The sequence below is a fragment of the Pinus tabuliformis genome, chromosome 2_2 (genome assembly GCF_031772625.1).
Source record: "Pinus tabuliformis cultivar Carrire ecotype Pingquan chromosome 2_2, CPIR1, whole genome shotgun sequence".
NCBI lineage: Eukaryota > Viridiplantae > Streptophyta > Pinopsida > Pinales > Pinaceae > Pinus > Pinus tabuliformis.
Genome location: NC_142300.1, coordinates 352,176,135 through 352,192,332, shown reverse-complemented (window position 1 = coordinate 352,192,332; position 16,198 = coordinate 352,176,135). Strand labels below are relative to the sequence as shown.

Genomic DNA, 16,198 nt, shown 5'->3' with positions numbered 1-16,198 from the left:
AGTAAGAGACCATGATACACTGGACGGAGCATCAAACTTCGCAGTCTGGAAGGCCAAAATTTTATCCATACTTGACAAGAATCGTGTCAAGAACTTCGCCTTGAAGGTAATAGCTGTACCAGTCGACCTCAGTGATAATGACATGTACGAGGAGGCGATGGCGAGGGCCAAGAGCATTATCCTTAATGGGTTCAAGGATCATGTAGTACCACACATAGTAGAGAAGGAAACGACATTTGAGATGTGGGAGGCTCTCAAGAAGCTGTACTAGCATACTTCTGTGCAAAGAAGAATGCTTCTTGAGAATCCGATGAGATCGTATCAGATGAAGAAGGGACAATTGATTGACACCTTCCTCGGAGGACTGAATGAGATCCGAGATCAGTTGAATGCTATAGGGGCGACACCGGATTAGGAGCTAATGGCGAGGACAACCCTGAATGTTGTCTTGGAAGACTGGGAGGTATTTGTCCAGAGTATACTAGGCAGAGGGACAATTCCACCTTGGGACAAGATGTGGGCAGCTCTTCGCTAGGAAGAGATCTGACGACAGTCAAAGATGGGTAGCAGCAACAAGGGGATCAAAGTCAAGTAGGAGGAGGAAGACGTGGCCCTAGCATCTGAGGGAAAGTAGGAAAAGCGGAAGAAGAAGGATCTCTCCAAGATCAAGTGCCTTCCACTATGGGGACCTGGGTCATTATGCGGCCCAGTGTCTAAGGAAGAAGAGTAAGGGAGAGTCTTTCGAGATTAAGGCAACGCCAACACGGGCAGAGAAGGAAGTTTTGACAGACGATGTCTGTGCCATGAGTGAACACGCACCACTTGAGAGGAAGTGGGGAGACATTGAGATGTAGTCAGATGGATTACAGGGGATGAAGGGCAGGATCCTCGAGGTACCCAACCTCTTGGATTAGACCTTGCTACGAGAGCCCCGTCGAGGAGCAGCATGACTAGTTGAGTCGGGTAGAGACGGATGCGGATGAAGTGGCAGAGAGAGCTACAGTGCAGGAGTCCTGAGACAGCATGAGGCTAGTAGGCTGCAGCAGTGCGAGAAGCACAGGAGTGTTGCACTAGTACAGGATGGCACAAAGAGGTGTGCAGCAGTGCAAGATGCAGGGAGTTGTTGCAGCAGCTAAGAGGTCAAAGAGGGATGACTTGTCAGTGGTAGAGGGAGCTTCAACATCAGTGGGTGTCTCTAGCCCAACAGGGAGGTCAGATTGGGAGATCAGTTAATTACTTCTCAGTAATTAAGTTGTAGTGCAGCAGTGGGTAGCATGATGCAGCATGATGAGAGGAGGTGTAGTGCAGATGCAGTGCTGGGAGAAAGGACCAACAGCAACACGGATACAGAGGGAGTTGTCATACAGATGCAGCAGTGGCAGTGGCAGAGCCATGGGCAGCAGTACATGATGTAGCAGTGCAGAGGATGTTGGGCAGGAAGGCCTAGCATTAGCACAGGTATCGATGTCGGATGATCAGAGTAATACTCAGTGAGGAGTATTGCTAAAGCACAGTCTTCGCTAAGAGGGAATGTTGATTTGGGGTAGCATCGGATGTGCTATAGCCACGAAATTTGGTGGAGAGGTTGGGGCACATGAGATCTCCAATAGCCAGAAAGGGTTTGGGCAGATTCTAAATAGATCAGTAGATATTAAAATAATTAATATTTTTAATGGAGGCCTTAAGTCTAAACTTAGGGAAAATAAAATATTAATGTGTATTAATATGAATATGTGTTAGAATGGTCCAAAAGACAAGGATCAAGCCATATCTAATCTCAGCCATTGATTAGGGAAAAGTATAAGAGGAGGCTTGAGGGTCATCTGGAGGACACACCAGATGATCAGTGATTCTATTCTCTAGAGCGAGGTTTGCTAAGAGAGATGGAATCAGTGGTCGGAGAGCAGCTGAGGGGCATTAAGTATAGAGAGACAGAGAGGCGTAGATAGTGCTGGGAGAGCAGCCAGAGGTAGTGATGCAAGAGCAGCCAGTGCTCATGCAGGGCCATGCAGAGGCAACTAAGTGCTACGCAGAGCACCAGAGAGGCCAGCGTAGCTGATGCAGAGGGTCAGAGAGTTGATGCAGGCCTCTTGGGGTTGATGCAGGCCTATATAGGCTGACGCAGGGCCAGTGTTGGGCAAGGAGAGGCTGACGCAGTCCAGATAGGCAGACGCTGGGGTTTCTGGGGCAGATTTGTGCTGAGTAGTTGCCGGAAGGAATGTATATACTTTCGAGATAAACAAGTAAGTTAGCCTTTTGATGTATTCAATTGCAAAGTGTATAATGGTTATTTCACGGAAAGGAAAGAAAATGAGTCTTTAAGAGAAAAATAATAGTACTATCCCAATAAAGACACACACACATATAGCTAAAAGAATCGTTAATTATCTTGTGAAATAGTTCACAAAGAAATAACGATCATGAAAGCAAGAGACACACAATTCAAAGATGCATACTAAATCCAACGAAATAGTTCATTTTCATTAGTATGTAGAAGCATAAACATACACCGCAAACAATGAAAGAATAGTTTTACAATCATTCACAACATATGCATGAAAGTCGTTGGCTCCAAGACCTTCGAATTATGAAGTGAAAGTGCCCAAATACACCATTACAATGATACAACACTAATTCCAATAGTGGAACATTAAGCCACTACTTGCTTCTCAAAAGACTAGTCTTTTCTCCTATGCCTAGCTTGAGAAGACAAGGTGAAAAGTCCTTTTGCTTGAGCTATGAGGGTGTATATATAACAAATGAGGTGACTCTCCACCTCCCTTCCGACTCTTGAGCTCCCATGTGACTTTTCAAATTCATATAAGACCTTTGAGCTTCTACATGACACTTCACATTCAATGTGTGACCCTTGGTCTTCCACACATTTTACATTTTCTCATTTTTGAAAAATACTATTACATTTCCACAAATTTGTGGCAAAATACAATGACAACACATGACTTTGATGGTGAATTTTGGTTTTATGTTTGTGGCTTATAATTTAGGAATTGCATCTATAAATTGTTTAAAGGCAAAATCTAGCATAGTGCATGGTTAATACCTCCTATTTAGGGCTGATGTTACCTTTTTACTGTTTATGTGTACTTAACAGCCATAAAAATAAATTTCCTACCCTAATCCTAGTCTCTATTGGAAGGTCTTTATTCCTTTGGTGTTGATTATCATTGGAAGGTCTTTTCCTTGGCTGCTACACGAGATTATGCACTTTACTATTGCATATCAATCAAACTCTAACTAATAGCAGCCTTATCTTTGGTCTAGGCAAAGAGTATTTAAACCCTAGTATAGAACATCTTGGCCATTCTGGGCCTTGCTAGTATTATTTCCAATATTATAGACCTCTTGTTCATCACCTTGCAACATAGCATTAGAATATCCTTTAAGTGATCTAGGGAAGCCTCCCTTGTTAATTACCACTAAAGAGCAAGAGAAATGTCACTGAGGTGATAGTGACAACCCTTTCTCTTGATGCCATAAGGTTTGGCTCTACCCAATGAGGCTTTGCATTTGGCCTACTAGATATTGCAGCATTTGGACCCTTGCCTCAATTCCTTGATGCTTTATTACCTATTTTAGAAGATAAAGTCATGGTGAAGACCATTTTTCTCTCACATGCGTGGGTTATTTTTGGCATTTTGTTATGTTTTAGAGCTATTTTAAGGTTTGCTTGTGACCTTTGACCTAGTTGAATTCTCAAGTAAACTTTTTAGGACTTTTGCTTGTAAAATTAGTGAAATAAGACTTGGTTAGTGGTGGGCCCCAGTATTGTAGCAATAATGCTACAACTCTTGGGACTCCCTTCTTTACTTTTATCAACCCGGTAGTTCGTAACAAATTTGGAAGCGACGGTGCTGTATGCACAAGTACTAGCTCTTGCCGCGGCTGTCACTTGATCAACTGGCACAAGTCCGCTAGGAGCTTAAGCCAACTTCTATGAGCTCTTAGAAGAAGCTTTTTAACTGATGGATGAAAGCTAACTCAAAGGAGGCTAATCTACTTGCAGAAAGAAACTGAAAGCGGAAAGGAAATGCAAACCCTAGCAAACCCTAGTTTTACCGACTAACCCTACTGGTGCAAGAAAAATGATGAAAGCTACAGAAAGGAATGCCATTGACTCTTAGAAAGGTAAAATGCATGTGACTAAGCTACTTCTGAAGTGAAATCTGAAAAGAAACATCTTTTTGTATTTTTGAGTAAGTTGGCAGAATTATTGTGCATGTGCTTTAACTGTTTTTGACTGTGTAGAGGTGGATTGGCGAAAGGAAATGCTTGCAGGAGGTCGGGAAGGTTAGAAGAGGGCCTAAGGGGTCCCTAGCACCCTTCCAGAGAGTTTCACAATGATCGGATCTCAAGAAACTGCTTTCGTGAGCTTCTACAGGAAGTCTGCAGGGGTTCTACAGGATGTTCTGGAATTTTCTACAGGATGTTCTATAATTTTCTACAGGATGTTCCGAAAGGGAGTTTTGGAGGGTTGATGGAGGAAGAAAGGTGGAGAAATGGGTATGGAGGTGAGATAAGGGTGTGAGGAGGTCCAGGACTTGGCGCATGAGGCTAAGGAGCGATTGGATTCGGTTCAAGGATGGAGGGAGCAATGATGCACAAGAATGTAGAAATTAGGGCAAAGGGAGAAAAGTATGGCGAATGAAGGGTAGGAATCATGGATTAAGGGTTGGAGCAGATTATCTAATGGAGGAAAGGTAGATAGAGAGGTAATACAGGTGCTTTGCAAGTTATTTCTCAAACTGAACAAACAAAGATTCGGAAAATCAAGGACCTAGCTACTTTAACCTAATTTGATCTAAATAACAGCAAGGAAAATGAACAGAAGTTTATTTGCAACGAAATCATGTGAAATAGCTATGCAAACTAAGCAATCATGAACCTGAGCATGTAACCACAACTTGTATCAACTTCTACCAATGAGAATCTAACACTAATAATTGCATGATGAAGCAAAGACAGTGTTTTTGGTGGCAGCAAGGTCACCTTGGTCCCAACTGATGGTCCCACTGAGGGAGAGGTGAGATCAGAGGTGCTTGATAGCCTTTTTCTGAAAATCTTCTCTATTATTAACCTATCAAATCAATGTAAACATGAAAAGCTATTTTAATCATCAAAAGCAACCTAAATAACAAAACAAGATTTAAATCTAAATAACAGATTTTATTCTAAGAATGCAGCAAAAACACATAAAAGTAAACAAAGGAGGTATTGGGCACTTGGCTTGGGCCCAACCCTAAGAGCTACAACCTCCTGGAAGAGATTAGAGCTGGTGCAAAGCTGGATTCATCTTTATTGAGCAAGAAATAATAGTTACATCAAAAACTGTCCACAAGGGAAAGCTTGAAAGTGTGCTGAAATGCAGAGCTAATCTACTGCCTAAAAAATGACTAAAATCGAACTACAAACTAGCTAACTTCTGCCTACAAAGTGACTAACTGAAATGAGGCCCTAAACCTTCTTATTTATACAAATTGAGGACCCCAATAACCCTCCTAAACTTTAGGAACTCGGCTGCCAAAACTTGTAGTTAACAACACCTTTACTAGCCCTTGCTCGGCTGCCCTTGGGATAATTGATGTGGTGGCCCTTGAACTCCGAGCTGATGGTGGAGAATTCGAGGTAAGGGCCCATAAATGAAGGGGACACCTTCCTACAAATCCTCTCTCTTGTTCTTCCATGAATTTGGCTGCCAAGTGCTCATTAAAACCTGTGATTTTGTCTCAAAATTGACCAAAAAACTGCACAAAGCACCCATTAGGCTTGTTGGCATAATGACTAACCCAATTCACTCTATTAGCATAAATATAATAAAAAACATGCAATAAACTAATGAGAATGGTGGATTAAGTCGAATTAGGAGGCTAAATGAGCCCATATAATTATCCATTTTTGGGGCTCATCAGTTAGCCTCATACAAATAGAGGGTAGAATTAGTCACTCATTGATCATCAAACTTCTCTTTGTTTGGAAGTGCACACTAGCTCTTGTCTTCTTTTCTACTTGGATGCAATGTAATTCTATGGTGCGAATTGGTCTTAAATAAGGATTTTTTCTTTAAGATGGTTTCCTGGGATTGATTGAAGAGATCCTTGTGGAAATTTTGTAAGTTTGTTGATATCTTCTATATTTTGCATGCTATCTTATGTGAATTAGGGTTTCTTTATGTGCCATGTATGAAATTGCTATATTCATCTTGAAATCTTGATTTCTTATGCTATGCAGAATTGTTTTTTTGAATTCTTCAAGAGAACTCTGAATTGTGCATTTCTTGAATTTAAAATCTCCCTCTTAAGGAAGTCTCTAGGGTTTGAAAAAAGAGGCTTTGGCTCTCTCACCCTCTTTATCAAGGTCGTTTCCATTGAATTTTCCCTAGGCAACTTCATTGCCCATTTAGATCAAGGCACTAGTCTAGATGGTGGCGATCAAACTCTCTCTTGTATAAGTATTATCTAACTTTTCTTTCTAAAATTCTAGATATCTAGGGTTAGGGTTAGGGTTTCTTGAAATATTTCTAAAAAATAATTCTACTTGATGTGTTATTGTTCTTTCTAATAGGGATTGCATTAAATAATTGATAAAAAACAAAATCTAGCATTTATTGTATTACAAAACCCTAAATCTAAGGCCGACGTCATTGCTATAGTGCCGTGTTATGCATGTTTCAGCCATAAAAACTCGATTGCAAACCCTAAAACTTGCATGTTGTCTTGATCCTTTGTTGATTTATCATTGTAAGGTATTTCCCCCAACTGTTATATGAGATTGCATGCCATATCTTTGAAAGTTTATCAAACCATAACTTATAATAGCTCTCTAATTGGTCTAAGGATAGAGTGCTTGAACTTTGGTAAAGGACATTTAGCCCCCAAGGCTTTGCCAGTGCCCTATCCCAATTATTAGACCTATCCATTGCCTTGGACCCCTCTTAGTGAATAGCCTTTAGATGATCTATATATAAGGAAATGCTAGTGCCCTATCCCAATTATTAGACCTACTCATCACCTTGAACCCTTCTTAGTGAATAGCCTTTAGATGATCTATATACAAGGAAGCCTCCCTTGTGGTTTACTTACCACTAAATAGCCGGAGAAAGGATGCTGATGTGACATCTCATGTTGTCACTATGTCTAGATCTGCCCAGAGGTGCTTTTCACTTGGCCTACTAGATTTTCCAGTGACAGTCACTACTATGACAAATTTTGCATAAATTTGGGTAAATTCTAGGAGAACTAGTTCTTAGGTCCCCATCCAGCTCTACATAGGAGGTTTCACTTGAGGACAGATTTCTGAAAGACCACAATTGGGATAAGTTGATTAGGTATTTTAATATTTGTTAGTTTATTTTAAGCTTCATATTTTTTCAAATAGTTGTGTGGATAATGTTTGTCACCTCTTTTAATTTAAAAGAATAAGCTCTCTTCTCTCTTACAAATGACACAATGTATCACCATACGGTTATCGTTTAATACCTTTGGTTTTTTCCTTTTAGATGCTGGTGCATTGATAGCATTTTTAATGAAGGCAATTGTTTAACTTGTTTTAGTGCTGTGATTCTTGGCAGATATGGGATTTGGATGGACGGGCACTGGCCTGTTATATCCAGTGGGAAACGAACATTACTGCTTTTGCTGTTATTCAGGGAACTTCTTACATGTATGGGAGCTAGATTGTTATCTTTCTTAATATCTAACTCCACAAATTTTATGTCTGTATGTACAACAGACTGTGTATGCTGTATTTTATTTATTGATTACTTGATACATAGCATTTCGGTTGCTAAATAAATTGCTCTAAATAGTCGTTTGTGTCTTGCTTGATATATAGTTTTTCTTCTTTCACTCTACTCTTGTGTATATTGATTTTAGACTTTATGTGTCATTTTATTTTTGTAGTTGGTTGCCTGAAACATCATGGCATCATCTTTTCAAGCATAGGCCAACATGCATGTTTTGAATAATAGATTTGTAGGGTCAATTTGGTGGAAATGATTAATCTTCACCACATGGGTTAGTTTTATTGTATTTGAGAACTGCAACCGTGTTGTGAAGTTTAGTATAATTATAAGCTAAAGGACTAAATGAACAGGTATATTGGGGATGACTTGGGCAATGTAGCTGTTGTCAAATATGATCATGAGAAGGCAGAGCTTTCTGAGATGCCCTACAATATTCCCATGCACATTATACAAGGTAATTCTTTTCTCCAAAATACTTAAAAGAATGGTTGTAGAAAGGTGGATGTTCTGATGATTGGTGACACTATTTATTTTGTAAAATGATTATTCAAATTATGGGGGGAGGTTTTTTCCCTTAATTTCATCCCCAAAAAAATTTCATATAACAAATACATGAGATAATCAGTGGGCAACTTAAAATGTGAGCAGGTTTCAGTTATAAAGTAAATGTAATATTGGATTATGGTCTTTACTTATTTCCGTTGTTTATTTCTAGAAAATTGTGTTCATTATTCATAAAATCCTACAATGTTGCAAACATCATCATTGGCATCGACAGTTTGGACATCAGGACATCGATGAACAAATCGGCAAACCACAGAATTGTACTCTGGTGGCAAGCAACAAGGTGATTGGGCCTATAGTGGGTAAGGACGAGGCCCGCTGCAAGCTGAGTGACTTTGAAAGTTTGACAGCATATATATGCAAACTGCAACAAGCATTAAAAAGTATGAAATAAATTATTTTTTTCAACTTTTTCAAGATATAAACCAACAACACATCAAATAATCATGTTGTTGTGGATGTGTGGGGAGGGAAGTGGTAGAGGGAAGCATTCTGGAATCTGCATCGATTAGATTTCTACTTCTAGAATTGTCATCACAGAAAGCATATCAAGCTAAGTTGCACGAAATGGGGAAACGGGTACGAGTTTCCGAAATGGGAAGCGATACGAAACGCGACCTCCCCAAATTTTGGAAATGGGGAAACGCGAATATATATATATATATATATATATATATATATATATATATTGAAAATATTTAAATATATATATATGTGCGATCATAAAACATAAATGATACATTATAATTTATTACACTTAAACATTAAGATTTAATGTACATCACATTTACTCATGAATGATCACATAATGAAAATAAAAATATCGGAATATCCAAAAGCAACCTTTATTATATATCCAAATCTCAAAATCAGCCTTTATTTATATTAATATATGAGGTTGCAAGTACAATAAAGACTATAAGGCTGCAAGAGAGAGATCCAAATCAGGATTTTCTGCATCCACATCCCATTCTTTAGAAGGACCATTGTTGTATTGGGAGTCTCCTCCTACATAGTTGAACGACCTTAGTGCTCTTGATTAAATACACGTTTCATACCCTAGTACCCTACATGATCTTGATTATTGGGAGTTTCCCCTACATAAAGGGCTTGGTTCTCTTGATTAAATACAAGTTCCATACCCTAGTACATGATAAAATCCAATGGAAACATTGCAATCCCTCCAATCCTGAAATCCTGAAAAACAAATAAGTCTGCTGGATTTTGAGTGAGATTTAAAATTCTACTTTCTCCATATGAAATCCAATGAGGGCGAAACCACTCTTAAACATCCCGAGTCATTTCATGGTAATGTTAAAAATTTAAGTAAAAGTGAAAATGAAAAATAAAAGAGAATATCACTTTTACTTTAAGAATTTAACATTACCATGAACTGCATATCTCTCAAACCTCCTGATGAACTGCATATCAACACTAGGGAAAAAATTCACTTTTATAACTTTAGACATGCATCTAAAAGCAACAAGAAGTCACTAACATACCCTAAAAGTAAATTAAAAAAAAAAAAAAAAAAAAAAACACAAGTTAATGAGGAAACGTGGGTCGTACGGCCCTGAAACGCGTTTCCGGCCGTACTGGCCACGTTTCCATTTCGGGAAACGTGGCAGTACGGCCGGAAACGCGTTTCACGGCCGTACCAAACGCGTTTCCGCGTTTTGTACCCGTTTCCATACGGAAACGGGCCTCTATACCACGTTTCCTGCAACATATATATCAAGTCTTCAATTTGATGGTAAAAAAAACAAAATCTTTGCACACATATCATGATTCATTATAGTAGATTTAAGATTTATCACATACCATGTTTGCTGATATAAGTAGATCCCCATTTGAAATCTGCTACATTTATATCCAGAAATTCTTAAGATCCACAATTCCTCATCTAAAAGGCCACGAAATTCTAACCACGTTCGTTGATTCTTAGATCGAACATGAGATAAAGATCTTCACGGGCCTCTACTTTTGCCTTTCATTCAGCATCACACAAGGATAGGAACTAAGGGTTCATCAACATCTTTGCATGCAAAGGGATTTTGAAACGTTTCTTTGATGCTACTCTGCACTAATGCATTCTTTGTGGAATTTGACCATAAAGAACTAATTAGTGATGTATAACATGAAAGAAAGGTTTCAACATCTCTCTGCAAGCAAATCTGTTGAAATTGGTAAATCCTTAGTGCCTATCCTTGCTAGTTGTTCAATGGAAGAGAAAAATTGTAATGTTCCCAAGTAGGGATTTATGTGGTATTCTAAACAAATAAATAGTGCAGTAGCATAAAATTAAAAACATGCATTAAACACCCATACAACACTGTAAATTTGGAACTGCTGAGCCATATATTATAAAATCTGAGAGAAATATAAATGAAGTGATGCACCTGGGCTTGTCTCAAGGACAAGCTGGACTAAACGCAGGTGATGGAATAACTGAGATGATGGCTGTTCAGTTGTTGCACCACTCTGCACTGCGCTGTCCCAATAAAACTACTGATTTGCTGACTTCAACCTGCTGGAATGTGCCCAAAAACCACCTAGAAAATTATGTCCTTTCAGCCTTAGACTCCTTGGACAAAACCTAGAAAAACCCAGAAGGGAATTTCTCTGATTTTGACTTTGGATTTTCGGCCTCCTTGGAGCCCCTCTCCAGCTGCTACTGCCAAATTCGATTTGCAGGAAACAACCTGCAAATCCACCTGGAAACACCCCTCAAATGCTGGTTTCACCCATGATAATTGATTCCTTGCTCCCTGGATGATCCTTGGCTCGGATGGCTGCTCTCCTAAGCCCCACGAATTTGCTACCAAAGGCCTTTGCGCAGTCCCTCTGCCCAGAAATGCGTACTGCTGTAATCACTGACTGGTTGGCTGCAAAACTCAAGAGAAAATGTCCTCAGCCCACTACCTTTCCTGCTCCCGGAACTCCCAGCAAGCTAGGGACCTCCCGGTTGGCTCAATCCTCTTTTGCGTGTTTCTGGCTGCCCAAAAAGTACACAGTCTCCTCTGCATGGCTGGATGGACTGTAAGTTGATGCTCGAACTCCTGCAATCTCTATGGAATAGCCTCCATAGGGCAGGCACAGATAGTCCCCCAAAGTAGAGGTTGAATTTTCCTTGCGGAAGGCTTGAGCTGGTAGACTCGCTAAGCAATAGAGCGTACAAAGGTAAGTTTGTTTGTCAAATGATCAGAATGCTGCAAAATGAGAGCTCCTTCCTTTTTTATCACTTTGGGTCCCCTTATCCTCTTGTGGGCCCCTCCTTCCACTAATTCGATTCCATCCAACGTATTCCTTGGCCAAGTTTGAATTATTCATGTGGGTGGTTCCCACATACCACTAACTGCCAGAAATAAAGTCGAATTGCCTATAGTTCTTAAGTTTTGCGTGTGGGGTCCTCCTAAGCCAAAAATGATGCCAAAATTGTGTAGCTGCATCCTGTGACTAATACATTTGAGAAGGGACATGATAGTCCTCCCCTCCCAAATGTTGCTTGACCTCAAGCAACCTCAAAGACGGGTGCTCCAGTATGTGCTCACCCTCCCAGGTGGCATCCTCATCCTGCAAGTTCTTCCAGCGTACCAACAACTCCCTAATGGTTTTGCTCCTTAGTCTCCTCTCCCTGCTCTCCAGAATGGCCTCTGGTTCGATTTGTGCTATTGGCACGAAAGAGGATAGTGTAGCCATAGTGGACACACTCATTGAAGGACGTTGTGCTGCGGTGAGGGATGATCGAAAGGCTAAGAAGCCCCGAAAGTTTCTCCACACAAAAGCCTCTAGGTGTGGCTTTGTCTCGATTCTGTGATTTGATCTCCTCCAGCATGTCTTTCTGCCCCTTGGCCAAGTCACTCAAAGCCCTCAAGAGGCTATCGAAAGCCATCTCCTCCCTGCTCTTGGGCTCTGCCATTTCCTCCTCTCCGGCCACTATTTTCCCTTTTTCCTCCATGTCTGGTGTAATTTCCAGCTCCCTTTCTCTGCTCCTATACCTTTGCCTCCAGTAAGTGATGTTCTCCCGGTCTTCTCCTCTCATAGGAAACCAACCCCACAGTTGAGCCAAGAACTAGGCTCTGATACCACTGTAATGTTCCCAAGTAGGGATTTAAGTGATATTCTAAACAAATAAACAGTGCAATAGCATAAAATTAAAAACATGCATTAAACACCCATAAAACACTGTAAATCTAGAACTGCTGAGCCATATATTATAAAATCTGAGAGCATAGGTACAATATAAATGAAGTGGTGCACCTGGGCTTGTCTCAAGGACAAGCTGGACTAAACCCAGGTGATGGAATAGCTGAGATGATGGCTGTTCAGTTGCTGCACCACTCTGCATTGCACTGTCCCAGTAAAACGTTGATTTGCTGACTTCGACTTGCTGGAATGTGCCCAAAAATTGTCCAGAAAATCCTGTCCTTTCAGCCTTATACTCCTTGGACAAAACCCAGAAAAACCCGGAAGGTAATTTCTCTGATTTTGACTTTGGATTTTCGGCCTCCTTGGAGCCCCTCTCCGGCTGCTACTGCCAAATTCGATTTGCAGGAAACAACCTGCAAATCCACTTGGAAACACCCCTCAAATGTTGGTTTCACCTGTGATAACTGATTCCTTGCTCCCCGGATGATCCTTGGCCCGGATGGCTGCTCTCCTAAGCCCCACGAATTTGCTGCCAGAGGCCTCTGCGCAGTCCCTCTGCCCAGAAATGCGTACTACTGTAATCATTGACTGGCTGGCTGCAAAACTCAGAGAAAATGTCCTCAGGCCACTATTTTACCTGCTCTCGGAACTCCCAGCAAGCTAGGGACATTCTGGCTGTCTCAATCCTATCTGTGTGTTTCTGGCTGCCTAGAAGTACACAGTCTCCTCCTTTGCGTGGTTGGATGGACTGTTAGTTGATGTTGGAACTCCTGCAATCTCTGTGGAACAACCTCCCTAGGGTGGGCATAGATAGTCCCCCAAAGTAGTGGTTGAATCTTCCCTGCGGAAGGCTCATGGCTAAACAACCGGTAGACTCGCTAAGCAACATAGCGTACAAAGGTAAGTTTGTTTGTCAAATGATTATAATGCTGCAAAATGAGAGCTCCTTCCTCTTTTATCACTTTGGGTCCCCTTAGCTTCTTGTGGGCCCCTCCTTCCACTAATTCGATTCCCTCCAACGCATTCTTTGGCCAAGTTCGAATTATTCATGTGGGTTGCCCACACATTCCACTAGCTGCCATAAATAAAGTCGAATTGCCTATAGTTCCTAAGTTCTACGTGTAGGGTCCTCCTAAGCCAAAAACGATGCCAAAATTGTGTACCTGCACCCCGTGACTAATACATTTGAGAAGGGACATAACAAAAATGTTGAATTTCATGAAGATCTTATCCATATCTTTCCAAATATCATTGAAAACTTTGGATGGCCTTAATTTCAATGGCATATTAGAAAATGAAAACTCATATTTGTTAGATTGTGTATCAAATCGTAAACCTAGGTTACAAAAACCAAAATAAATGAACACAAAGAAAATTGGTAAAACGAAAAGGTAAACCTAGGGAACAAAAAAAACACAAAAATTGCTAATAGAAATATAAAAGCTATAAATCATTTTATGACCCATAAACAGTTGATAAAAGGCATCTAATCCTTGCATAAATCTAAGAAAGGATTCTACATGGTGGAATTTTAAGAAATGCCAAGGAAAATGAATACTGTGGATAGTGATCAATCTCTACTCCACAAATATTTTTGATGACAACTAAAATGCTTGATTGGCTTTCCTAAACTCGATGGAAGTTGATGAGAAACTCCTTTATTGCCTATAAACTATAGACAATTATAACCCCTAAAAATTGTATTTGACCCTTTTATAGGCATTTGTTTCACATTTGACATCTTCTTGGTATCATAGCATGATGATTTAGGAAAATTCATTATTTTCAGTGAAAAATTGTAATTGTGCCAATTTTTTGAAAATATCATGACTTTTTTTGGGACGATATATGAGGAGTGAGGTGGCGCTGGGGAGAGATATTAGGTATAACGTATTATTAGGTGGGGGTAGATATAAGGTAAAACATATCAATAATATGTTTTACAGTTTACCTAATATCTACCACCAACCTCACCCTGATCTAAAATCATCAGGGAAAATCACTAAATTGTTGATGAATTGGGTGTTGTTTGCAATGCTTAACCTACATATGTGTCTCCTTTGATAAATTTTTTGCATTTCATATGTTATGAGATCCTTATGCCTTGGCCTCTAATACTCTTGGATATGTATCAGGTGGAAATCCTTCTCGAATCCGTCTTGGATCCTTCAAGGATCCTTATCTTCAAGATACAACATGGATCTGTACAAGATCATATAGGGTCCTTTCCACATTTGTTAAAGGATATATTTCACTATTTTATTCTCCTTGTGTGTGTGCCTTGGTAGACTTGATCTATCCCATGCAATTACCCATCAGCTAGAGCTCCCTTTATATGCGCATTCTTATCATGTACATGCATTTCAATGAATAACCTCATTTTTGAAGAATTTTAATGGGCTATTTTTGGTTCTTGCTGCCTAAATCACATTTGATTTGGCAATAGTAACATATTAGGCAAGCTTTATTGTCTTTTTGCTTGACTATTATTTTTGCTAGCAGTTTATAAGTCTACAAGTAATAACATTCAAAACTACAAGAAACTACATGAAGCTTCGTCAATAAAAAATTGTTAATTTGACAACTCAGGGATAAATTCCCTTCATTGGACAATATTCTTCATTTAGAGAGACCTAAAATTGCCCTTGGAAGCACTCAATTTGGTTAAGGAAAAATGTACTTTTGAAGTGAAAACCCACAATGGCACAAAATTCAAGGTCAGCCTAAAAGGCTAATTAGCCCTCCTCCAACACCTATAAATACAAGTCAAGGAACCTCACTTGGAGACATCACATCAACCATCTCTCTCTTCTCTCTCTGGTTCGATATATCAGAAATATTGTAGGTCTTCATCCACACGTGCGAAGAGGAGAAAGTGTGAAAATTTCAAGTCTGAAATCCTATTGCAACAACTGATATTATTTCTTCTAACTGTTAATTAAATTAGTAGTTTATTGCTATGGCAACAACGAAATAAACACATTGCAATCCTCACAAAAATATTGCGAAAAATAATAGCCCTGGAAATTGAGAAATATTCTGGTACACACAATTATTTTTGGACAAATGTCCCTGGAAAAACCCAACTTGGGAAAACCAGTGCAATAGTTTGAGGGTTTATTTTATTATGCAACAACAGAATTTCTGAGTACAATAATATGTCGCCAAACTAGCGATTCTTCCTGAGAGAAATACTGGCAAAATAACTGTGAGGCAAATACCTCAGCACCACAATTGATCCTGCTCTGAAATCTGGCCAAACTGGGTTGTACGACTTGCCCCTGCATGAGCCTCTATGCAATGCTTGCGTAGGCTCTATCTGCTCTACCTTCGGAACTCACTGAATCCTGCAGCTTTGCCTGTCTCTGCCTTGGAAAGTGACTCGCTTGGCCCCCTGGAGTATATCCTGGCCTTCAACAACTGAGTTGACTCCTCTAGCTGAATCGAATTCTCCCTAGAAACCCTCTACGCAAGCCTTGCGCAATTCCTTGAGGAAAACTTGTCCCTCTCTCAGTTGAATCTTCTAGAACTGGAAATCTCCTCCGAAAACTACTATGTTGCCCCTCTGCCACCTACTACTCGATCTATTGTCCCGATTTCTCCTGCTGAATCATCTGCACTGGAAAATTGAACTGCCTAGATCACTGAGTATCTACACTAGTGTGTTCTCCATCTACCCATCGACCTCCTCTTATAATCTCCTGTTGGGACTCCAACGACCAAGAT

General features: G+C 40.0%; 1 protein-coding gene across 1 annotated transcript in view; it reads left to right on the top strand.

Moving 5' to 3' along the window:
- Window positions 1-16,198, top strand: part of LOC149192704 (uncharacterized) — a 153,403-nt gene that overhangs the window by 123,071 nt on the left and 14,134 nt on the right. Inside the window, exons 5-6 of the mRNA XM_089407059.1 lie at window positions 7,586-7,677; window positions 8,110-8,213. Of these exons, the coding sequence (XP_089263185.1) occupies window positions 7,586-7,677; window positions 8,110-8,213 (196 nt within the window). The remainder of the gene's footprint in view (window positions 1-7,585; window positions 7,678-8,109; window positions 8,214-16,198) is intronic.